Below are 26,979 nucleotides of genomic sequence, written 5' to 3'. Positions count from 1 at the left end.
ACCATTGACACCGTGCACAGAGGTCACAGAAATGTGGGACACCCAGCTGGCCATTTCCATATCAAAGGTGCCATGTGACAGGCTGCAGAGGCGGCTGATCACGCGTGTGCATGTACACTGGCATGAATCTGCTGTCCTGCGCATGGTCGCCACCTCTCCAGTCCAGCTGTCAGAGATGTCTGGCCCATAGCTGCCACATGGGGCATATGCAAAGGCCCTTGGCCTCTTCTATTTTCCACTTGGGTCTTTTATGGTTTGCCGGTATATTTAAGCAATATAATCATTTAGAATCAAAGATTCTCTTTGCAACACTGCATTCATAATAGTCACAATTATCCATAAAAAAATAGAATTAGTAATTAGTAAAATGACACCCTTATCTAAATTCTTATAGAAAGATAACTTGTCCCAGAAAACACAGCGTATGAGGCAGGGGTAACACACTCGAAAGTCCCCTCTGTCCACAGCCCAGAGGGGTTGACAGTAAACTTCATTCAGGATACAGAGCTACTGTTTTCTCACAGCACAGCAAACACTTATCCAGTCTGCCCACGCCCCACATTGCAGTCCTATTAGGGTAGTCACTCATATTAACCAGCAGTAAGTGGACGGCAGACATTTTTCCCTTCCAGAGACTTCAAAGCAGAGCTGCACGGAAGGCCGTCGCACATTTATCCGGAATTAGATTTTCCTCGGCCTTCTTGGGAGTAATTGAACCCCAGTTATGCCGACCGCATAAAGGGAGGCCTCCGTAGTGTATTTTTGCTTTAGTGCATTAAAAAGAATATTCAATAGGGCGGATTTGTGGCTCTCCTTCACAATGAGCACATTTCAAAGTACTGTATGTTCCAAAAGATACAAGATTAGAGGCTATATTTTGAGACGTGACCATTTACACGCCCATACCAGCCATCTATGGTAAACATTTATCTACAGCTGTGGGGCTTCAGGTAATTACGAATCTGTCTGGGGGGGGGTGGGAGGGGCAATAAATCTGACAGGAGTGACACCATAGCCGGGTACCCCACTCTCTATTAATCTCATTGTCAGCCATTGAACTTTTTATGAGTAAGGGGCTGTTGGATGGTGCTCGTCTAGAGAGTACTCAGAAACAGGCCTGAATGGATCTAAGTGGCTGAAACCAATTATAACCGTAATTAAGTGCGCATCTTGGTATCATGACATGAATGATCTCACAGCTGCAGACTTCAATTTCGATTACAGAGCTGGAGTTTTAAGCCAAAATGCATGTATTACGGGTGTCTCACGTTAGCTAACCGCTAATTACTACTAACAGCCTCTGGGCGTTGTTGGAATATTTTAGAATAGTTCAGAAAGGTAAAATAATTATTTAAAAAATTTTGTCAATATAGTCTTACCCATGTACCTGTCTTGAATATACAAATATGACACTAGTGAATCCCAATCACTGTGCACTCTTTGGAAGTAAGAGCAGGCTGGCAGAGTGATTCAGTAGCACCCTTAGCTCACACCTACAGGCTTCAGGGTTGGAATCCTGCACCTGGGTGAGTTCCCCATAGCGTACCCTTTTAAGCTTGGCATCACACTCCATGACTCTGTACTGTACTCTTGATTAGCTGTATGGATAGACTTAGAGCTAATTGAGTTACCTCCAACTACCAGCAGGGGGCCCTCTTTAGATATCACAATGCTATTATCATTGGTGGGTAGTTCAGGTCCAGAAAGTTAAAATCCTAACCAAGGTTTTGTTTCAACCAATCAGTTGAGCATAAAGAGTCACTGTCACAAAGTACTCAGCTGGTTGGTTGAAGCAAAATCTTGGACTGGATTTCTACCTTTTGGATCTGAACTGTATACTTCTGGCTATTGTTAATTATGGGTGGGAGCAGCCCAAAAAAGCAGGAACAGCCCTGGTGGTACCCCCTGAAAGTAAGCTGTTTCAGCTCTTGCCTGCTGTGGTTACCCCCCCCCCCCCCACCCCCCAGAGGTGTTCTTAGAAGGTGCAAGCAATTGCAAAATCTGCAAAGCTCATTTGTGATAGGGCAGCATTAGGCTAGGGGACAGGTGACCGAGGCACCCACATAGCTTGTCGCTCTTCATGAGTGCAGCCAGATACAGGTGGTCGCATTTGGAAGCGGGGAACTGGAGACGCGACTCCCCAGACCACAGACACGCCGACACCACCAGTGCCGGCTGCCCCGTCTCTGTAATGCAGGGCTGTCTGGCTCCCTGCAGCCTCCTGGAAACCACTGGGAATCTTCTGCATACCTCAACCACTTGGTTATTGATTATCTTTATGAGTCGCACTGAGTAAAACATTCTCCTTTATCTGCTCCCAGGCACAAAGACACAAAGCCGAACAAACACGATGTGGAGCACAACCGGCCAGCCGGGGGGTGTGTGGGGCGCCGAGCATTTGGGAAATATCTGCGGTCGGATTTCCAACATCACAGACACATAGACAAGATGGAAAAGATAAAGATTAATGGCATACATGAATAGATCGGGCCCCTTGTCATACTTATAAACAAAAAGGTAGGCCATAATATTAAGCAGCATGAAGAATGTTATGTGTACGCTTTTGTCCTTTTCAGGGCATTTCATCGTGGCATTCTGCATGAATTTCACAACATCAGGGGAGAAGTTTGTTGCTGTCACATTTCTTCGTGTCGTCTTTTAAAAGCAACGTGTAAAACAAGACCAATTTGTTTATAATGTGGTCAAACACCTAGGCAGGGTTAGCTTTAATAGGAAGTCACAGAGTAGTATTTCCTGCTGACATTACAGCGGTGTTTGAGCAATTATTTAACTGGCGGGGACAGAAGGGGATTTCAGGTAGCGGGCTTTGCTCTTATTTGCCCTGATTGGAGCACATTCACACATAAATTAGATAAGGCCACTCTTTCGTGGCTAATATATTACATTGTCATTTTCAGGCCAGTGATGTTAATGCACACAAACGTACCAGGGGGCAATTTACCGCCAGGCATCCTTGGTTAATTGTTGGGGGTGCGGGGGGAGGTACCTTGTCAGGGGGTTTTTTGAGCCGTGATCACGCCCGCAATTTGGAGGACGGCAGACCATCCTGTTGGAACAGCCTGCAGAAAGTCTCATTTCACTATTTCATTTTGACCAGCCCATAAAAGTTCCCATGTCCAAGGTGCATCCCGGCTCTTGTTGTAATTCACAGCCACATCTCGGCCTCCTCAGGGTTAGTCTGACTAATATGGATGCAGAGAAACACTTGATATGATCCCTTCCAGTCCTAAAACACGCCAACCATGAATTCGCAGAGGCATTTCCGATAATCCAGCCATGCTCCCATTTCTCTCAATATGACGATAAACATGGCAGCGCAAACAGTTGAAATAATACCGACACGCAGAATTCGAGATGATGCAAAACAAAGCCATTAGCTATTTAGTACTGTTCAGTAACAGACACCTGGAGCAAAGAGAATATATCTAGTGACACGTTACGAATGCTTGTGTTTTTCTATATGGATGCATGAGTATATGTACGGCATGCTTATGCATGAATTTCACTGTGAAAGAGAAAGTGACCCAGCATGCAGTTCACATCCATATGTAGCGAATATTCAGTCTGACATTTTGATGAAGCTTGTGTCCCATCAGCTGTAAATAGATCTTCATATTACCAATGCCAATAATCCTATAAATTCTTGCTACATGACACTGGACTTTGTTAATCCCCTTTTAACAGCTGCAGTTGTTGCTTCATCTCCCCCTTGTCTCACCTTCAGCTGCATTATTTAGATCTCTTTAAAATGACCCCTTCTAAGAAGAGGCTATCAAAGGAATCTCAGTGGGAAAATGGGATTTGTGTTTGTATGACACAATACATACAATACTGATGCCGGCATTATCATGTATATTTCTAATTCGTGAGTGATTTTGAAGAATTTATGAGTCACCTTAACCAATCTGACTGACACTAAACATTAAGGAAAATCATTGCCTGAGTAATTCTGTCATGTTTTAAAATGCTGCATTTGCAATAAAAGCCTGCGAATCTCATATCAACCTATTTGCCAGTCATGTTCAAGTACACCAGGATCTAATTAATTCCACGGGCTAAATTTATATATATCCTTCATAATTTTATTCCCAAAGCTTCTCAGCGTATTTAAATAAATTAACCAGGAAAAAAGTGAAAACCAAAAATAAATCTAAAATGGGCACCAATCCTTTACCAGTCGTGCTTATCATTTCTGCGAAGTCTTGTCCTGGGGGGTCAGTGACCTTCTACCCCTCCATCAGCCGCACTAAAGCCCCAGCTGAATGCCAGATGGTCAGTTTTTACCAGCAGGTCCTGAAGAGCAGAAAGAGCCAATATTTTAAAGTCTTTCAGTTAAATTATTGCTCAGCTGTTCATACTGGTTCCTGTTAGTTTACTTTGATAACTGTCATCGCTGGTGTTATCAACCTCAACGTAATAAACACTAAACGGGAATTTCATGTTTCTTATAGAATAAGAAAAACATTGAAATAATCGTTTATGAAATCCTTACAACGAAACATAACTGAAGGTGCCGTCCAGATACATATATGTTTTGATATAACAGATATGATGCAGTTTTTCTTTAATACTGTATCGTAAACGTCACGCACAAATAACTTACAAGATAGAGGATCAGAACCCAAATATAATATTATTATTATTATTATTATTATTATCACTTTTTAAAGAACCATCCGAACAATGCCATATTCCTAAATTATAATTATATTATTTTGTAATAATTTCCTGTGGACGGAAAAATCGTATCTTTCGCGTGCCATGCGTCTCGACTAAGCATAATTCCAATTTTATTACACGCCCTAAATAACTATAGCAGCCAGCTGGTAGTACAATCTACTTTCCGAAAGACAAAATTAAATTTTATTAAATATCAAATATGTTCGCAACTAAAACGGGGCCTTGACGAAAGGAAGCAAAAGGCTTTCTAATGTGGTGAGAGCGGACATGCACTTCCGTTGGATGGATATTTCAGATCGAACCTTTCGATTGTAACTGGAACAATTTGCATACTGATTCCCTTCCATAGCTTTGCAGATCCATAACAACCGAGGCAGCTATTCAAATGCAAGGAGTATCGCTAAATACTCGGATAGCTCGGGCTGCTCTCGGGTTTGTGCATAAGAAGACCAGCAATCGTACATTGGATGATGATATTTCATTTTGGAAATTTAAGCAAAAAAGACATCTTTTTTTCGCCGGGTCTCGGAGAGGAGCAGCACGCTTGCTGGGAGCGCCTGACCTACAAGTAGAAGCGGAATCGTATGCGGACGTTTATTCCGCAAACCTGTAATCACTGACGAACTTACGGGTATTTACAATGACATGTCTACCATGAGGGGAAAATCTCAATACGGAAAAGAATCATGGTTCGTTTGTTTTAAATGCAAGTTAGTGCGATTTTGCTCGGGGGTCACTGAGATGCGTCTGTCGGTCGGATGGTAAAAGACGCAACATGGCATGAAATCGACTAATATGCTACGCATCCTAGGGGTAAGCATATAAGAAACAAGATAATGGAGAGTTTAGAAAAGGGCAGTAGGGTGTGTGTGTCTCTGTGTGTAGGAGATATGTGGTTTAAAGTGATGCAATGACATTTGGCACCTTGCAGAGTTCACTGCGTTTGCAGACTCCGTTTAAAGCTCTGCAGAGGTCAGCGACAGCGTCATGAAGTCTAACCAGCAATGCAGCAAACCGATCCTAATGTTTAAAAAAACTGTGCTTCGAAAGCAGACTGTTGTAGCGTCTGTGAAATTCAACCGTAATACCGTAATGCATTATCTCAAGAAACGACACGTTTGTCTGATATTTTATGTCTGAATAAATTGTGACCGTACCGATGCACGTTGTCTGCTATGATTTTCCACAGTATCGACTTTTTATGTAGTTAGCTCGTATTGTAGAGAAGATGTGCTGGCTCATTTGCTTTTATTCTAAATTTTACATATAAAATGACGTTTTTGCTGATAACATATGAACGTTTTAACTGAGAACGCGTGTTACGTTTCGAAAGTTTATAGGTTAATATAATGGTGTTGTCGTTTTTTTCTCATTCTGTTAACGGTACATTAATGTTTTGCCATGTGTTTCATATGTTAGTATGATTGAGATTCTCGGTTATAACCTGTTTTTTTTTCTATACGGTTAATAGCTTCATGCACCTGTCTCGGCTCGTTACTGCTGCCCCCATCCGCTGATTGTGAAGTTCGTATCTTCACAACCCGCCCATTCAATTTTTTCCACCTTTTTAACTCCCCTGAACTTGCCCCGTGTGCCGCACTTAACACTTGTCACTGCTTGATGACGTAAATGTGGGGTGATAAAGAAGACAGAAACATTTACTGCACGGTAGTAAGCTAGTTTTAAAAAATGGACCAATGTAAACATTATAAGAGTCGGGGCTATTTTAAAAGCTAGTGACGACTTCTCGAGGTAAGTGTATAGAAAAGTAGGACCACGTTGGAGTTTCGAAAACCAACAGCAAACGTCGTCACATTTACATATAATTCTTCCCACCATCACCTAAAAAGAGATCAAGAGGTGACAAGGCATCACTGAGTTAAATTCATGTGAGCAAAGACTTGTGTTAGGCTTGTGTGTCGGTGAGAAGGCCTAATTAACTAAATAAAAATTTGACTTGAGGTTTTGCTTGGATAGAGACAAACGCAATGTAACTTCGCCAAATTGTTTATAAAGTTTACTTCGGTGACGTTTTGCTAGAGAGTGAAGTCCAGAAAACTGGATTACGAAACCTCTGACCCCATAGGCTATAAGGTATCCAATCATAAGAACTGATGACTGGTTTATTTATTACGTATGGATTCCTCTAAGTTTAAATTTATCTTGAGTTAAATTGGTAGTTATGTTACGTTAAATGGAGTGCTGCTTTAAGGGGAGAACTTTTTAAAACAACTCTGCATGGTTCACAAAAGGCGCTACGCGTCCTGTACATTAGCCTACGGGATACTCAGAATACTTTGCACATAGACAGTATTATAAGTTCGAGTTTATTGTATTTTTTTCCTGAGGCTAGTTATGTCATGTCAGATGTTTAGCCGTGAACAACATAACACGTAACAGCTGTATACGTTTGTCTGTCGCAGATTTACAGTGTGTAAATCAAAACGTTTTATTTTGCTTTCAATTGCTGGCTACTAATCTTATCATTTCAACTGATAGAATTATACAAAAAAAGACAACACCATCAATGCAGGTAACGTTTTAACCATCAAAAAACCCTGGAAACAATTCTTACTGGTTACACTTCAAAGCAGAACTATGTACACGTGCACAAAACCCATCAATAATTATTCTTGTGTGTTATGCAAGGGAAGGTTGTGGGTTCTTCATTGTGTGGCACGTGATAAGCGTAAATCTTCTCATTTCAGATAACAATGAATGAGTTAATTCCATTCGGTTAACGCTAATTTGACGAAGACGAGTTCAGTCTATGATGAAGTTAGTCTGCATCTGCACTTTACCACATTGCTGAAATTTTTCTTTATTTTTATTATTGAAATAAACTGTTCTTTTTAAAGTTTAATAATTAATGCGCATAAATTCTTTGCTTGATCCGCTTGACCTGGCGCCTTGACAAATTGTTTATTGCTGTTTATTTTTATTTTATTTATGTATAATTATTTAACTCAGTCACATTTTTACCACGCACCGTAATCTATCGAACCACGTAGAACAGTTGAATTTTTTACTCTTTAAAATAACGAAAATATGCCATAAAATCAGCCAGCCAAAGACAGCTAGTTTAGCTGGTATATTATTAGTTTATTTCAGGATGAATTAATTTTTTATTTAAGTTTAGTTCTTATAACCTTCATCAGGTTTTGCCTCGTTGACAAACCATTCTTGAAATCACATCACCTGATAGAAATGTTTTAGTCACTTTGTATGAAACTGTATGCTGTTTCAACAGATAACTGCCATCACAATAATTGGGCTCTATTTACTTATTTTTTGTGAAATCTCCTAAAGTTTACTTCTGACACCTACCCATTCAAATTCTAGCTGTAAAATGTAAACATATTATTATTGCAGTGCTTGGGTGGATATATGATGTATCCAGTAAATGTTTATGTAGACAAAAATAAATTTAAATACGTTTTAAATTCAGATGCTTATAATTTCTTTTATCATGTTTACCTTTAGAAAAAATATTTTAGTCTGAGTTGTAGGCCTATATAGTTACTTTTTTGCTTTTAATTTGAACACAGCGAGACTCTTAACAGAATGCTCTATTCGGAAATAGTTTGAAAATAATGTATAGGTAATCAAAAATAAACACAGATAAAGTAAAGCAGTACGCTAAAACGTAGACTGTACGTATCAGGCTGCGAATATAATAATGAAACGCAAATGATTAGGGCAATTGACTACACCAGAAACGTTTGATGGTTCCCATTTGCTTATAATCCAAAACGATAGCACTGTATCTATGACGGCCAAAAATGCAGTAAGATTCAGAGATATAGCAGTAGTGAATGCTATTGAGCAACTATCTATTACAAGAGTAAAATATATTTTCATATTATTTGATAATAATATGACCAAAACATTCAGTATAACAGACAAAGGATGCTATTTTAAAGATTTCTAAAGAAAATTAATGCTACACATAGTTGTCTTTATTTCTTAAAAAGCACCTAAGCAGTAGTGTTCTTTTTTTGCGTATAATTACATGGATATGCTTCACTGCGAGAGCGTTTTTATTAAGCGTTTTTACTGCCATTAGCGCCAGGATTACGAGCTATTAATAACGTCGTCATTTTTTGTACAGACTGGAGTTATTGATCCACGCTAGTACTTATCTCTACCCATATAAGACGGGGAATAATTTTCGCATTAACGTGGCCCGGTTTTGCTTGTAACTCATTGTTAAAGCTACAAGTAACTCTGCGAAACTCCCTGCAAAGGACCAGAGGCGCCCAATTTATGATACTTGTGAAAAGTATATGGGCAACACAGTATGAATAATTAAACAGCGCTCACATTGGCGTTTTAACTTCTCGAAATGAGAGGAATTTGAGTAAAGATCTGTACCATTTCTGGAAAAAAAAGATTGTCATATTTATTCATTTATTCAGATAATCATCAAAACAATTTAATGTCCCGGGTGCACTATTGTGTTTTGTCGTTACAATACTATATGTCGGTATCACTGGATTAATTCCGATGATTATCACTTTCCGTGTCATAGTCTACACGTTGAGTTTAATTGCATCAATTACAATTTTTCCATTTTCATCACAATATTGCAACGGGTAAACCTAAGAATGCGTCGCATGCTTATAATGCAACATCTACAATAAGAAGCTACTTGCTAAATGGCTAAGATTGTCTGGAAAAATAACAAGAAATACAGGTACCAAGAAAGAAAGGTACCAAGAAAGTTCGCCTGGGATGTGTCGAATGCTGGACGACTTGATGATGACATGGTGCCCTTTCCCGGTCCCCCGGGTTGATAACTTGTTTATTATGATTACGTTGTTATATTGCGACACAATATGTCACACGTCTTTTCTTATCCAGTCTTATTTTGCTTTGTTTCATCGAGAGCCAGTGAATTTCCAGAAGCACCGTTCCCTGAAATCAGGCACAACGTACGCTAGACAAATTCGGGTCCCAAAACAAACACGCCTGAGCAGGCCTTCGCCAAGAGAAAATGTCCCCTTCTTTTGCAAGTCACAGAAGTGCGAATGAAAAATATCGACCACTTTCCGAGTGTCAACAGCATTTAGGAATGAGAGCCATTTTTCTTTATAGTAAAACAAATACCGAAAAACTTGATACAGTAAAATATTAACAGCTTTTTCCAAATTCATTTTCATTATTAAATTTGTTAGGTTTCATAGTTTTCCTTCATAGCCGTCAAATCTAATGGGAAGTATAGCCAATTATTTTAGTAATTTAACAATTACACTTATAAAAATATCCAACCATAATTAATTTTTGCATCCATCTACAATTCCCATTAAAATATAAAACATTTGCATTTAATTCTAGGATATTTTCATCACGTTTAATTAAATTATTTACCGATGTTAATAATGTCATTCTCATCTTATTCTCATATATATGCATATTGGTGATTTGTTTTTGTGTCTGTTTTTCTAAGAAACCACACTGGGAAAGTTTGTTTAAAATCTACCCTCGTCACTCGACAGCTATTAGAGTTGGGAGTCTTGCAGTGTCCCCTTTAATATGCTGCATATTCAGATGAACTGGCCCGATGCACTTATCTCTGCAAAGTGTCGCCACTTCTGGGGGAAAGGGCACAAAGTGCTTTTCTATTTCCGACAAAAGTTACAAATGTGTGTTCTTCATGCTAAATCAATTGTGGTTCAATGGACTCAATATTAACGGATTATAAACGATTTTTTTTTTAAAAATTATGAATTAATTACTTGCTTTCATTCCATAAAAGTATTCAGTGAGTTTTGTACATGACGTATAAGATAATGTAATTATATAAAATACACGTTTTTTCTTAGATTTTTATTTTGATTAAGTGTATTTTAGGGAAAACAAAAGCTTAATGTGATTTTATATTGTAATTAAAACGATGTGTTCGGTTTTATATGTATTTTTATCTTTCACATTAAAATAATACCTCCCATATTGTTCATGAACTATGTAACCGTTATTCCTATCAAATGTTTTCTGTGTCACTCTGAAATCAGTAAATAAAAATGCATCCATCCAACTGCAATCGTGTGCTAAATATGTTTTAATGAACGGGCTTTGGAAATTTCACGATTTGAATAATTGATTTGATTATAATCCGTACTTTTTCTGGTAGGCATCCAATGAAACACTACTGTTTGGTAGTATACTTAATTACCAGTTACAATCTCTTATTCGTTATTTTTTTTTAATTCGACACCTTGCTTCAGTAATTTGAAGTCCTACAGTCGCTGATTCAAATATTTCCAATGCTTTCTCTGTAGCATAGAACACTTCCTTCAGCCTTTCAGATCAATTTTTGGAGTTCTCGTGCGATCTGTTTAAATTCGGTTATATAGCATAATGTGCCGTGTCACGTAGGCCTATCCGCGTACCCCAGTCTCTCCTGTCCACTAGCCTGTACCCTACTGGCTTGGTTCGTTTTTCTTAATAGATTAACAATAGAAACATCTGTCCGTGCTTGTCTTCTTTTTAAAAGAAAATATACCTTTATTCATTGGTGGAGTACAACATAAATGTTTTAATGTTTAACTAATGTTCCACACAGGCACTAAATATACGGTGCCATTTACATTTGTAACATTCATAAATATTCAGAATTTATAGCAGTGTTTTGACATCTGTGTATTTTATTGTTTGATGTTAGGAAGACATCAACACACATATTGTACAACACGTTGGATTTTCTTAAAATGCTGAAAATGTTAGGCATACTTAACTTTTTTCATCATCGGATTACCTTGACACCCGGAAGTGCTTAAATTTACAATTGTGTACATATATTATCTTATATTGGGTATCTTAAAGTAGACTTCTTAACATATTTACACAGCGTTTGTTTTCCATCATGTATTATTCAGTTCGCTTTTATTTAGTAAAACAAAGCTGTACATTTACGGTCTGATATATTTTATCTGAAAATTAAGAATGATGCTAAAAGGCCTAAGTGCAAAACAAATAACAATGGGGACCTCGCACAATGCAGCGGCTGTTCCAGAGCTATCTTCAGCCAGACTTCCGTTGCGGCTGACGTCAGAGCAGAGGAGCAGCGTGCGCTCGTGTCCCTGTTGTGGGAGGGGACGCGCTAATGCGCATGAGTCTACAGCCGGAGCCGCAACAGCAGAGCCGCTGTTAGAGAGATCCAAAGAGCACGGAGACATGGCTAGAGATGGTGAGGGTACTGCGACTACAGCTGCTGATGCTCTGGTAGGCGAACGGGGGCCTTAAATTCATGTAATGCAGATTAAAAAAAAAAAAAAACAAAACAAAAAAACAAAAAGAGAATATATTAAAAGATATAAAAAGCGGCGTGTAAATTAAAAAATAGAAACGCTTCGGCATCCGATACAAAGGGAGCAAGACATTACGCATGACTACTGCGAAGACTTCTGTGGACTTTTTTTGCGACGAACACCACATAGATGTTTTTTACACAAGATTGCACGTATAATGAATGTTCAGCTGTCGATGGAGAACATTGGCGATCTGCATGCAGTGAGCCATGAGCAGCTGTCCGCCACCGCTGACTTGATGAGCGGTAGCAGTCCCCATCACAGAAGCACGGTGACCCATCGCAGCAACCACTTGTCAGCCCACGCGCGCTCCATGGGCATGGCATCAATTCTAGACAGCGGCGACTATCATCACCATCGGCCCCCGGAACACGGTCTCGCCGGACACTTGCATCCAGCCATGACCATGGCTTGCGAGGCTCCCCCCGGAATGAGCATGAGCAGCACGTACACCACGCTGACTCCCCTGCAGCCGCTGCCTCCCATCTCTACCGTCTCGGACAAGTTTCCTCACCATCACCACCACCATCATCATCACCCTCACCAGCGGATCCCCGGTAACGTGAGCGGCAGCTTCACTCTCATGAGGGACGAAAGGGGACTGGCGTCTATGAACAATCTGTACAGTCCTTACCACAAGGATGTTGCCGGCATGGGACAAAGTCTTTCCCCCTTGTCGGGATCCGGGCTGGGAGGCATACACAACTCCCAGCAGGGTTTGCCGCCTTACGCACACCCGGGTGCCACAATGCCCACGGAGAAAATGCTCACACCCAACGGATTCGAAGCCCATCACCCTGCCATGCTAGGCAGACATGGGGATCAACACATGACCCCTTCTTCGGCGGCCATGGTGCAAATAAACGGAATTCACCACCACCCGCACGCGCACCTGAACCCCCAGAGTCACGGTCAGGGCATGGGCTCAACCAGAGAACCAAACCCGGGGTCTTTGCCTGGCTCGCAGGTCAATAGTGCATGCAATTCAGGGCAAATGGAAGAAGTCAATACCAAAGAAGTAGCGCAGAGAATCACCACAGAGCTTAAAAGGTACAGCATCCCCCAGGCCATCTTTGCCCAGAGGGTGCTGTGCCGGTCGCAGGGGACCCTATCTGACCTGCTAAGGAACCCCAAACCCTGGAGCAAACTCAAGTCCGGCCGTGAGACCTTCCGCAGGATGTGGAAATGGCTGCAGGAGCCTGAATTCCAGAGGATGTCGGCGCTCAGGCTCGCAGGTGAGCCGGCAATAGCTCATTTACCGCTTGCTGTTACTTTCTGGATTGCATTTTCCGTTGTGTTTTGGAAGCATATGCGAAAAAATCGTCCCAAATATAATTTAACCCTCAACTGCAAACCGAGATCGCGAACCAGACCACTTACTTGATTTAGGAGGGTTCACTTTAACATGGTCGGTGTACCTGTTTTCTTGCACTCTCCTTGCGTTTGTACTCGTTTGGACTGTAATAGCCGCAAGTGATATTAGCTTTTGTTAAATAATGTTTCATATGGAAAACTGTTGTTATGCATCGGTATGGTAGATAGGAAACTGAATTTTTTGAACCTCAAGTGTTATGTGTAGGCTAATTGAACATTAAGTAAGTGGTGTGTGTAATTTCCCGTGTTCGTTTTGCTAATGTTTTCTCACTTATGAATCATTCTTTGATGTAGGCTAAACATTTTTAATTACTTGCTCGTTTTTAGCTATTCTCTCCGGAAACTGCAGCAGATTCGCTGTCCTAATACGAAATTTTACGTCTTTATTACTACCCTGCTACACTCGTTCCCATTAACTCGTTTGAATAACCTAGTGCGCCAAGCTTGCTTCATTTGTAAGGTATTGCCGGATAATACGTACTGCGATTCACCTGAATTTTGAAGATTTTTGCTACATTGCAATATAGAAGACGCATCGAGGGCAAATGGTGCATGCGGTCAAAGCTCTAACGCCGATTGCATTCGCTGCTATATTTTGTATTTTCTGATGCTCTAACGCTACCAGATTCTGATTCTACCTTGATGACGAGGCCTTGAGTGGGGTTTTGTTAATTAACTGGTAGGTCTCCATTAATTTGTCTCTAGAGAATGAGAAAGTCAATCAGGGTGCAAGCCGGAGGCGCTCATCCATTTCAACAGACGATCAGATAGAACCATTTTTCACACGGACAAAGGATGCACTTGTTAGGAAAGTGGTTCAAGCCAAAACATGCACCGGTTTGCCTTATTTCCATACAACGCTCGCTTTCCAGTGTTTCTCAATTGATTATTTGAAATAGATTATATTAGGGTTCCAATATGTAGCTCTCTCTTTCTGTAAGTCTTTTCACTCTGTTATAATGTTCATGTACGTAAAGCAATTGTATGTAGCCCGTTTGACACAAGTTTAACAGTGCGTTGTTTCAAACAATTTGGACGTTGTAGATTTTATTCCTGATACTATTTATTTGAAACAAGCAGAAAAAAATATTGCAAAATAAATAATTCAGGCTTGGCAAAAATAGAATTTGAAGCATACCGTTTATCAAATATAAATCAAACATAAAATACACAAATGAATTTATATGCTTAATGTACTGCAGACAATTGATGTATATTACTGCAGCCAATGACAGTGCGCTTTGTTTTCTTTTGTAATATAATTCTGTTGATTAGATGTTCTATAATTTCGATCACAATATTAATGTCGCATTGTTATTCTAATGTACTTCTAATTTAAGTAGGCCTAATGGAATTCAGATATAAAAATCTAAATTCTGCGTTTTGCGTGACTTTAATATAATTGAATGTTATTTCTTTTATTTGCCACATTTCATTTTAAATGACTTTGACGTACATCAACCACTAATCTACATTACAAATAAAATTAAACTGAATTTTTAAGTAGTATATTCAAGAGAAAATTCAATCGATTAATTATGCAGTTTGAGGAGGTATGTGGTTAGTCTGCAATGGAATGCAATATGAAATTAATATTGATTGATTAATCCTAAAAGAAATTTCATTGGTACAGAAAACGTCAGAAAATTATATGGATTTGTTATTCAAATTGTCTTAGCAGGTTATGGGAATGTGACGCTCATTGTGACATTACTTGTAGGCTATATGTGTTGTGTTTTTTTTCTGGTGTATACTTTTACCCGGTGGAGGTTCCTTTAACCTGATAGAATATAACATACAAACCCTAGTGCTGAGGACAGGTTAAACGGCAATAGATGTTGTGGCATCTTATAAATTAAAGCTGGGAGTCAGTCACACGTCAGTCTCCCAGCAATGGAGTTCACGCTCCTTTCTATAAATGTTTCATTGTATTAAACCGTATACATTTATGAATAATCACATCGGCATTACAAAGTGTGTGACTGATAGCTGTATTATTAGTCTGAATATAATCTTATTCGGATTTCTTGTCGATCTCTTATTCTCGAGAGTTAGTTTTTTTCGTGTAATAGATAATTGATCATTTTAGTATAACTTCATTAGCATAATAACAACAAGCTGTAGTGTGCAGCTTACATTGTACTGTCTGAAATCATTAGTCGACAACGTTTATTAAACGCCATATTGTTCACAGGTCTATTTAGTGAAGGAGTGCCGTGTATCTGGCGTCATTACGAAGGTGTGTATATACCTTGAGCTCCATTTACAAGACTAGTGTTGTAATAACATTAGTTTAAACTGTAGGACGTTGCAAACGATTAAGGTGTAATTATCTTATAATAATGAATTACAGTTCATATAAATCATTCTTAGAAGCATTCCAGTTTCGTGATATATTTAATTTTGCTCAGTAGCTAGTTAACGCAGAAGTTCAGATGAAACTCAAATTACTGAACTAGAACTCAAACAACTGAAATAATATCCCCGAAATCCCAAAGAATATCCACAAAGGTGTATTATTATTTTCGTTAAGCTACGTTGTGAAAGGCCGGCTATGCTAACACCATTTCAGGCCTTACTTAGTAAACACGCAGTTATCTCCTGCCTGTATAATGATTTAGCTGGCAAACAATAACCCTGATGAGTTGTATCTGAGGACGATAAGAAGCGATACCAAGGTTCGTTGTTATTTCAGTGGGATATATGGGAAAATGCTTGGAGCTTCTGTTGTCACCGTGTCCTTGTGAAGCGACTGATTTATTACAGCAGATATACGGCCCAGTTTGCCTTTTGTTAATGTTTATCTAACGTGGCGACGTCCGTGCAAAGTGTCTGCAAACTGCAACGTCCGACATAACTTAAAAACAAACACAAACATTGTCCATTGAAGACTACACACACACACGTGTGTGTATGTATGTATGTATATATATATATATATATATATATTACCACTATAATATATAGTGTTTAGTTGTGTATAGTTGTATATATGTATATAGTTCTATAGTGATATACAACAATATACATATTTTTTGATTAAACAAATGTTTAATCAAAAAATATGTACGTTTTTGTCTTTTGATGAACAAGGTGTTTGTATAAATACATACATAAATACATATACATATTAAAATGAAAAAGCCTGTGTTAGGGAACATGCTTGTGGATACGTTATGCCCAGCCTATGTAGTCACTATAGTGATCTAGTGTAATCCATGATAGAGTTCTGTTAGACATTACACATATTAAAATGAACACACACAGACAAAATAATGCGGATGGTTATTAGCCTTCTAAATGCGGTATTTATCAATGAAACACGCAATCGCCTCGTTTAAGAGAAAAGCTCTCCGGCTCAGAATCCTGAAAATGCAGTTGAACCGCATGTTAAGCAGATGGTGAGGAATTATTTTACTTTGAATTTGTAAGCAGTTACGTCATTAATTACAGGTAATGTTTATGTTGTAGTGATTTAATTTATACATTTTCATTATCCGGTCATGTTACCTTTGCGTCAACGGTAGTGTCACAATTAATGCCTTTTCAAAGACTTATTAGAACATAAAACAACCGTATAAAAGCTTTATCTTGGAAATGGTTATATACGAATAATTTAACGTACTGTAACATTTACACTTGAACGTAGTGATAGAACTGTAAAGAACACTGCTGAAGTGCGTTTTGAAGTGCGTGTCTGCCCCCTAGCGGTGACATAAGTTATATTGCTGGTCGATGTCGGAGCAATGAACAGTGTTCTAGGAGACTTCAAATGTATAGATAAAAAGCCACGTATTTCAAAATCAAACAATTTGATCTCTTAGAGTTGTTACATTTTTCTAAAAGGACAATTTGCAAACCTATACATAAAAGCCGTTACATACAGCGTCATCTGGAGAGATTTTATGCTTTGTGCGCATGTAATTTACTTTGAATGGCCGTTAAGACCTTCCTTTTACTTGCATCAGAAACATTTGTAAGCTTTAATAGGAAACCTAAACTGTAAATGCATTGTTTTAAGGAAAACGCACTCCAGCAAGAATGTCTTACTGAAACATGGTGTTTTGATTATGGGTTTTCTGCCCAAATAGTATTCATAGGTATTAGACCTACCTCAGATATAGTGCTTAAGCAGTACTATGCATCACTGCCTCGGTGTCTATTAAATCAGAAGATATTTTTTATAATGTAAGCCTAATAATGTTCAACACTCAGCAGTGAAGGTTTCATGCTGTCAGTCATAAATAACTATTGTTGGGCTTACAATGCTTTTGATACTACACGATATTACCATTTTAACTTTTTAACATAATCTATGTCTGGCACATTTTCGTGTACAGATATGGCAAGACGACAATCATTGCTTAAGGCGTATAAGTTAAGCACTTGGCAGTCAGTTATAAAAGGCCACCCTGGAGCAGTCTTGGAGAAGCACAGCAGTGCTTCAGCTGTCGAAATAATTTAATTCGCCGAATAGGCTCTGTATTCTATATTACGTGCGTTACGCTATGTGCGTAGTATTACGCAGGAGCACGTACCTTGAGGTACAGTGGTCCCTCGTTAATCGCGGGAGTTACGTTCTAAAAATAACCCGCAATAGGCGAAATCCGCGAAGTAGTCAGCTTTATTTTTTACAATTATTATAGATGTAAAACCCCTCACTACACACTTTATACACTTTTCTCAGACAGGCATGAACATTTTCACACTTTTCTCTCTTGTTTAAACACTCTCAAAGTTCAAACCTTCGTAGAAAAATAAGTCCAGTATTATAGAATGAAACCAAAGATCAAAACCTGTTTTAAGGCCCAAACATTTGTTTGAGAAATAAAAATATAAACGTTTTCCTATAAATAATAATGATGGATTTTAGAACTAACGAATTTAATTTTAACGATCAACCTACGAGGTTGAACACATAAGAAATTATTAATAGTGACTCACGAGTATGTCACAGTTCCTCTGACCGCGCCTCTTCGTCCTGGCGTCGCAGGACGCATGCAAAATTGCACAAAAAAAAATCCGCGAAACTGCGAGGCCGCGAAAAGTGAACCGCGTTATAGCGAGGGACCACTGTATACAAATGTTGCGTTTGAAGCTGCACCAGTAAACGTGCTACTGACGAGTAATGAGTGATACAGATCAACACACACAAATTCCCTAAGAAACCCAATAATTATAGCAGGTGGTTTAGATGGACTTTTCTCTTTGGGTGTCTATAAATCCTCCATCTCAGCCAAGGCTTGCATCCCGTCAGCCAAGGTGATTAGGATATCCGTTCTCACTGCAGTATTTGAATGTAATTGTTTAACACTTTAAATAATATATTTTAAATGTATCATTTAATAGAATAATCTCTTCATTGGGAAAAAAATGTTTTGATTTCTTTAACAACCCTAGCTTAGTATTACCACTTTGAATGAATACATTCAATCTCTGTTTTATTTATAGTAATAGAAGTAGAAGCTAGTTGTATAATATGTGGTCACATGCAGGGTAAGTTAAATTATGACAGTATACAGGGTGGTGTAAGTATTGCTGCCAGCTACAACTGGCTTTTATAACCCCACAGCATATGCAGGAGGTTTGTATACTCACACACACACATGTACACACGCACATGCACACACACGCACATGCACACACATGCACACACATACGTGCACACACACATGCACACACATACGCGCACACACACATGCACACGCACACACATACGCACACATGCACACGCACACACATACGCGCACACACACATGCACACGCACACACATACGCGCACATGCACACGCACACACATACGCGCACACACACATGCACATGCATACATACACACACACACAAACATGCACATGCACACACACACACACACGCATGCACACACATGTGCACACACCCACACATACACACACACGCGCGCACACACGCACACACCTACACATACACACACACACACACACAGGTTTGTAATTATATGTGGGGACTCAATAGGGAAAACTCTAATCGCAACATGATGACCATAACCAGCCCTAACCTTAACCATAAGTAACCAAAAAAATACAAGACTTTTGGCATTTTAGTCTGCATTCACAGATCTTTGTGGGAACTGAAAAATGGTCCCCACCATGTTAAAATAACAATTGGTCCCCACAATGTAATATAAACATAATACACACACACATACACATACATATATCTTTTGCATTACTCACTAACTGTATATTAAAATATGTAAAAAATGTGTTTGTATTGAGAAGGATTTGTAACAGTGACTGAAAGTAAGTTAAATAAGTTATTTTACAAAAATCCAAATTTTATTACCAATGCTAAGACACAGGAGGGAATAGCTTTCGGGTGTGTGAGGAGTGTTTGAATACAATAAGGGGGTCAGCCGATCCTGACGGCTGCAGTCAATCTTTAGGAAACATGAAACAGGAAAAATCTACACCTCTTGTCCACTTTTCAGTGTCAGAAGGCATTGAGTAACTATTAGAGTTGCGTCATTTATTTGTTGTGTTAGCATTTAATTTTACATCTTTATTAATTTGTTGCTCTTTCAAAAGAATTTATTTTGAAGCTTGTGTACCTGTGTTTTTAGTATGCGAGCGCGCACACACACACACACACGCATGTTTATTTTGTGAACAGTACTATCTTGCTGAACACATAATATAATCGGCATAATTTTTTCCCCTGTATTTTCATGTTCTGCAGCTTGCAAGAGAAAGGAACAGGACCACGGCAAGGGAGAGAGGGGCAGCATCTCCAAGAAGCCGCGGCTGGTTTTCACGGACGTCCAGCGGCGGACTTTACACGCAATATTCAAAGAGAACAAACGGCCATCCAAAGAGCTGCAGATCACCATCTCTCAGCAGCTGGGCCTGGAGATCACCACCGTCAGCAACTTCTTCATGAACGCACGCCGACGGAGCCTGGACAAGTGGCTCGACGATGGCTCCAGCTCAGCCAACTCCTCTTCCTCATCTAGCACTTGTACCAAAGCATGAAAGTTCCAGACTGAAATCTCGGTGGAAAAGCTTTAAACTAAAAAAATACCTATCAAAGACCAGGACCTCTAGACAGCAGTTTTGTCCTTAATCTTGTTTGAAAGAAAAAATGATAATAGTGATGTTTATAGTATCCAAAAAAACCAAAGACTTCTTATACTTGCGTCTTTGTTCTGCAACGCATTTTATTTAGACATCTTGCAAAAGAGAGAGATAAAAATCACAAAAAATTCCCATATTGCCAGTCGCACTCTTTAGCCATCTTTAACCTTCCATTTCGCACCCTTCCTGTTCCCGAATCCCCCTTCACTTTCATTGGTTTAACTAAAGGTTTTTGCGATTCTTTTGATCACTGACTGATCCACGAGCCGCCACACTCTTGTTGCCACCTGTACCGCCAGAGGCGTGTGACGGTAGCAGGAGAGGCGTGCTGTGTACATACTCGCGAGAAGAGCTCATGGAGGACCGACCCAAGTCAGGATTCCCCAGTGGTCAGATTTGAACTTTCCTAGAGCCGCTTGGGCTCTTTTTTCGATGGTTCCTCTCTTCCTCACCGGTCAGGAACCCTGAGATACTGGGTATAGTTCCAGGGTAGTAGTGCTTTCTTCCCAGCTGTTTTCATAAATATCAAATTTTTAAAAAGTCAGCTAGACCCACATATAAACACATTAATGATATAATGATAAATCATACCAAAGAATACACTAGCTACTTATTTAAAATATTTAAACGCAAACACTGAATGAGAAATCAGCTAGGTAGACAGGAGAAATAAGACAACTATTGACTTTAAAGTATCCAGTACAAATGGATAATAATATACCAAATTTGAAAGCTTTTGAAATTATGTGTTTAATCATAGAGAATAACTGACTCTATGATTTTCACAGTGAAGCCATCAGACACCGTATTTGAACTGCACCAGTCCATTATTCATAATACCCACCTAGAATATTAGCTATACAGTCTTTTTACAGCTGTTCTCTGCGATAAAACCAAAGGTAATACAATATTGTTAGACTGTTGTTATACAATGTCATATTTTGCCATCTGTAACACTGGAGGTGCCCTTATATTAATATTTTGTTTCATTTAGTAAACAGTATTTTCAGGGAGTAAACAGTTCTGCATGAGCTTTATAAATATTTTGTATCAAAACTTTTTTATCAAATATGTAAGATGCTAACAACCAAAGACTGACTAACCAGCACTTTTTCATCAACATGTTTTGTTCGGTATTCAGAAAAACACGTCCTGGAGATCATTTATGGTGTCGACAAGATGTTTGATCAGCAGTAAGACATGTCGCTCTGTCATCCAAAGACAGTGTGTATTTTTAAGTTGCAGGCAATATTTTTTAGGTTTTTGTAATAGACGAGGGATGATTGCAGTTTTTTATCTGCTTAGGGATTATGTTATGGAAATAAGGAAACTTATGATTTCGCAAAACATATTGTTGGTTTATTATAGGATTGAACTAAAAGGTATCTTGTCATAAAATTAGAGGCGAATGATTTATATCTCATTATGTCCGTATTTTGAAAGAAAAACTTTGAGGTTTGCATAAATGGGAGCAATTTGCAGACTGAGTGGTGTCGTCCAATGATGAGCCCAGATGGTAGCGATTTCGTTTTTGTTTCGATTTGTTAGAAAACTGGGTTGAGGGGTTGGGCTGATAAAGGAAGAGTGCAGGGCCTTAAAATGCTGACAGCTGTGCAGCAGGTGAATGGATATCAAATGCAAATTAAAGGCACATCAGTGAAATTGTTGTGGAAACAAGTCCTGTACCAGTGCAGGGGAGCCTGGGACTCAGGACTATAAACAAACACTGAAGCCTTTGTTTTTAAGCGTCAGCCCTGAATTGGCAGCCATGCACAGTAATAAGTAACATATTAATTACGTTAAGCACCTTTGGGTTTAAGCATGCAAAATATTAATTCCAATTGTTTTTAATTCAGTAATTATAAAATAATAGTATGATTTTAGATATACAAAAATATGTTACCATCAGACCCCATGGCTGTATCTTTTACTCTTCAAATTACTCCTACGGCAAAACCAAAGATAATTTAGATCCAGGCCACAAATCGTCTTCATCACGGGGTGTGTGGCTCTGCGGGTTAAGCCTCTGTACCTGTGATCAGAAAGTCACTGGTTTGAGCCTGGCCTTGGCACACTCGTGGGTCCCTGAGCGAGGTCCTTAACCCCCAGCTCCCTGGGTGCTGCTATGGGTGGCCGCCCTTTGCGGCCAGCTTGCTCTCACCTACAGAGAGTAAGTTGGGGGAGGTGTCTAGAGCGTTGCCCCATGGGGATCGATTATGTGCCAGTTACAGTTATGAATTTCTGTGCGATAATCTACATAAACATTATGGATAATATGAAACAAAAAAAATCTGCTGTTAATCAATCATGCTTTTCAAACAACCAAATAGTTACTTTGACAATATTTATCATTAATTTATTATAAGGATATATGAATATTATAACTAACTGAAAGGGTTACCATATCTCAATGTGGTAATGAATAGCTACCATATATCTGTATATTTGGTGAATATTTTTGCCACATAACCTCAGGTGATGTATGTCTGTCATGTGAAATGTTATCAATGTCTAGCAAAATGAGACAAAATTCATCCATCTTGGCCTGTTTTGGACTGCAAGATACGTCATAGCTCTATGCCTTGTTTACATTATTTGAGTTGTTTATTTCTTAATGCAACCTAAGATATCTGAAAATTATTCAGTTTTGACCCTTAACAATACTTGCCTTTGCCATCTTCTTCTTTAAAAGAATTTTTAGTGCAATATTAGATGTTTTGTTTGTGTTTTTGATTATCCTCATTAGTGTCACTGTGCTACTGTTTTGGCTTCCTTAAGGTCAGCTTTTGTTATACAATAACCCATCAGAATTCCTTGTATTTCCTAACCAAAGCCTATTAAAAGGGGATGCAGCGATGCCTGGGACTGCAGCCCGTATACCCCGCCCACTCACTTCGGACCATGGTTGAAAAGAGCAAACTGGAACTATGCATGTCACTACTGGGAAGAAAGCACTACAGAAATCTGTCCGACATGGGGTCAGGTGCACCGAGCTGTCAGAGCCTGAGTGGACACAACTCCGCCAGTGCTGTTGGTGGCGTGGTTACCTTCATGGAAAATATTTGGAAACTATTAACTAATATGGCGTCCACAAAGAAAAGTTTAGAAATGGCTTTCTCCTCTTGTAAAAACAGAAACAAATAGTGTAAAGATGTACTACTATGTATAGTGTGAACCAAAGACACTACCTCATTCAATTTCCATTTGTGATTCTTTTTATCACTTTAACGATACCAAAGATTTTTCTTGCACGGCCTACATGACTGGTGTGGTGGATAGTTGGCGTCTTTTTCCCTTAGATAACCCCGCCCCCAGCCCTAAAACCCCGCCTCCACTTCAGTGTTTTCTACTCCGCCCCCTTTTTTCTGTCTAATTTCTCTGCATTAGTGACCTGATTAGAAAGCTATAGGCAGACATGTTGCAGATTCTGTACGACTCACAGGACGAGTGCCTTGCTTAAACCAAAGTGTTAAACCGCTCTTGACCTCTGCGTTTTCACCTTTTACTCTTTGAATACCTCAGCCTCTTGAGAAGGGCCGCTGTAGAAGAAAAAAAGGAATAATTCTTTCACCGTGGTGCTTTTGCCAGTGCAACCATGCAATTAAAACATACCAAAGGATTTTTTTCCCACACTTTTGCTGACAAACCAAAGCTGTTTATCCCCTTTTCCCTCTCTATACCTTTTCGTCTGCCCCTTGTCTCACTGTCCATGTCTGTTAGAGTCTCCACCATATAGGTTGTGCATCTTTTTAACCTGTCTCTGAATACCTCATAGTAGTAAACGCTTAGAGTTATGTTGTACAAGTCTATGTAATTAAAGCAGAACTCTGCTAGTTTGATAACTATTGATGTTACTTCTGAAAAAGGCTTTTTAAATTGTATTTATTTTGAAGTTTTTTGCAGAATTACTCTGTTTTTGGTCATAGGTAATATGCTCTGTGGATTGTGGTGGAGGCTAACAGGAGGCGAACTAAAAAGCAGACCTATTTTTTATTAAGACTGTGTTACGATAATATTCTGACGATAGTAGTCTGTTGTTTTCTACAGGGTAAAATGAATTGTTGTGATGTGTTTTTTTTTCTCTACAGTGTTGTAATTTGATTTAATTTAATTGCATTTTGTATCACTTAATCATTGCTTTAATTTATGCATTTGTAGAAAATATAGATTTGTATATAGTATGTTTTGGAAAAAAAGACAAAAAAAATCCAGTTTTATGTTACAATCTTATTTTTTCATGCTTAGATATGAAGAAGCGGGATTTTGTATTCTTCTTCATGGGTATCTTAGCGGGCACTTCCGTACGTGTTAGAGACACTGCCAGGTAACAAAAATGAGTGAGGAAAAGGACTGGCCAATGAGAACAAAGTTTTAAGGGAGCTACTTTGCTATTCCAATGGCACAAGCAGTGTACATCTTTATTTAATTCTCTCAAGTTTTTAAAGATAGTTTGTTTAAGGGTAATACTGCACATCCAAAGATTTATAAGACCATTTAAAAAAAAGAAGAAAAAAAAGTTTAATGTCTAAAAGCACTGGCATTTGTAAGGTAGAATCGTCATTTTAATTTGCCATCCGCATGGGTATAGAAAGTAGGCAGCATAGGACTGCATAGGACAAGCTAATTTTACGATTTGAGGGGAAATAAACCTGTTAAATGTACAATCTGAAGGTGTTGATCCGAGGGCTGCAAGTCCTTCTCACTTTGCTGCCTCATGCATAGAGTGAGTCAGAGTGCGGGCAGGGCAGCCGGTCTGCCAAGGAGCTGCGGCATGTCACCGGGGATCTTTTCTTTGTGTGGCACCGCTGCCTCACTCTGTCTAGTATCTATTATTTTGGTGCGTACTCGTGTAATGACAATGAGCAAAGTCTAATAAACCTACAAAGAAACTCACCAAGGAATCAGTTTGTGTGTGTGTGTGTGTGTGTGTGTGCCTGTGTTTTTTTTCTTGTTGGCTTGAGTGTATCATTGAAAATTTTTATGGAAATTACTTGAATTACCTAATAGCTTTTATTTCTGTCTTACCACTGAACACAATGGAAAGATCTAGAAATCAGTACAGGAATAATATGGGTTTGTTACTGATCCAGACTTTCAGTGGTTTCCATAGTAATTTGAAAAATAGTATGTTTTAGACCCCCATTACAGACACTTAGCCGTCATATTACCGATAGATGCTTTTTAATGCATAGTTGAAAAGGCAAAGCCCTCACAGACTATATTTATAGTAGATGACTCAGTTTTAGGGAGATCTACTGGATTCCCAGGTGAATTTCTGTGGAATGCTGAATGGCATTTCAATTACATTCAACTTTGTTTTGGATTCTGGTATAGCTCTGCTTTGGAATAGATTAACTTTTCTGATGCTCTGATAAAAATTAAAGCATCAAAAGTAATACATTACAATGCCACTACAACATCATTACAGTGACAATACATTCATCTTTACTTCACTGGTCCAGACAGAAATTGGGATCACAAAACACTTGACATGTGCTTTGTCCAGTCTAAAAATTCCTTGAAGGGGAGGGTTGTAATTGTCTGAATGCATGCAAAAAACATACCGTACAATATGACTTCATCTTGGTCTGGAGAAACGTTTATTTGTTAAGAAGGCTGTTGTCCTACCTGAATGCCAGTGGCTTTTTAATCATCACCAGTGTAGCAGGAATTCAAAAGTGATTAAAAATGAATCACCAAGTGGTAGATCACTTGATTCAAAAAATAAAAAAAACAAACAAACAAACAAAAAAAAATCAGAAAGCGCCAAAGACAATCATCTGGTAAAAATGAAAAGTGGGGAACTTGTAGATCCATTGAAGAGCAGTCCTTCAGGCTATGAAAGACACAATGAAGTCAGACAGTTTTTGATAATGGAAAAACTATTGCTGACTTTTTATTATATTGGAGTAGTTGTTTGTGTTTACATTCTAAAACTGAGTGATTATTGTATGAAAAAGTAATGATTTATTGCAATTTTGCCAATGTCTCCATCCCTATTATCTGTTTTCTTATCTTTCCTGTTACAGTATTTTCCATGTATTTTTGTGTGTGGCAAAATAATGGGCTATCCAATGGATATTACTCCCAGGTTTGTATTTTTGTAATGCACCAAGACTTTCATTTATAAGATTTTTTTAATGATTTCATTCTTTTTATTTCGCTCCAGCTGTGCTACTGTCTCTCTATGCCGTGCAATATCATCTGCTGTGTTTGCTAAGTAAAGAAATAGAAGCAAGTGTCATGTCATTAGGCTTTTCGGTGTTAAAATGTTTTCGCATTTCTGTAGTCACAAGAAGGTAGAAAATAAAACGTTGGTTTTCCAGCAATTTTAAAAAGACTCATCTAATCATTTATTGTAGTTGATGGTATTTTTATAGTTTAATATTTTTACTTTAGAGGCCCCTATTGTAGTTTGCGGTTAGCAATACTCATCAGTCATCTACATCGTATGTCGTAAAAAACATCTAATATGTACTAATGAT

General features: G+C 38.7%; 1 protein-coding gene across 1 annotated transcript; it reads left to right on the top strand.

The window, feature by feature from the left end:
* Window positions 1-11,840: 11,840 nt before the first annotated feature.
* On the top strand, window positions 11,841-26,752 carry onecut1 (one cut homeobox 1). The gene is made up of 2 exons (XM_023813959.2): window positions 11,841-13,246; window positions 20,100-26,752. The coding sequence occupies exons 1-2, from the start codon at window positions 12,169-12,171 to the stop codon at window positions 20,390-20,392; spliced, it is 1,371 nt and encodes a 456-aa protein (XP_023669727.1). The 5' UTR covers window positions 11,841-12,168; the 3' UTR covers window positions 20,393-26,752.
* Window positions 26,753-26,979: the final 227 nt, after the last annotated feature.

Source organism: Paramormyrops kingsleyae, chromosome 11 (assembly GCF_048594095.1).
Source record: "Paramormyrops kingsleyae isolate MSU_618 chromosome 11, PKINGS_0.4, whole genome shotgun sequence".
In the NCBI taxonomy this organism is placed as follows: Eukaryota; Metazoa; Chordata; class Actinopteri; order Osteoglossiformes; family Mormyridae; genus Paramormyrops; species Paramormyrops kingsleyae.
Note: the sequence above shows the minus strand (reverse complement) of the source record. Positions and strands in the feature narration are given on the sequence as shown.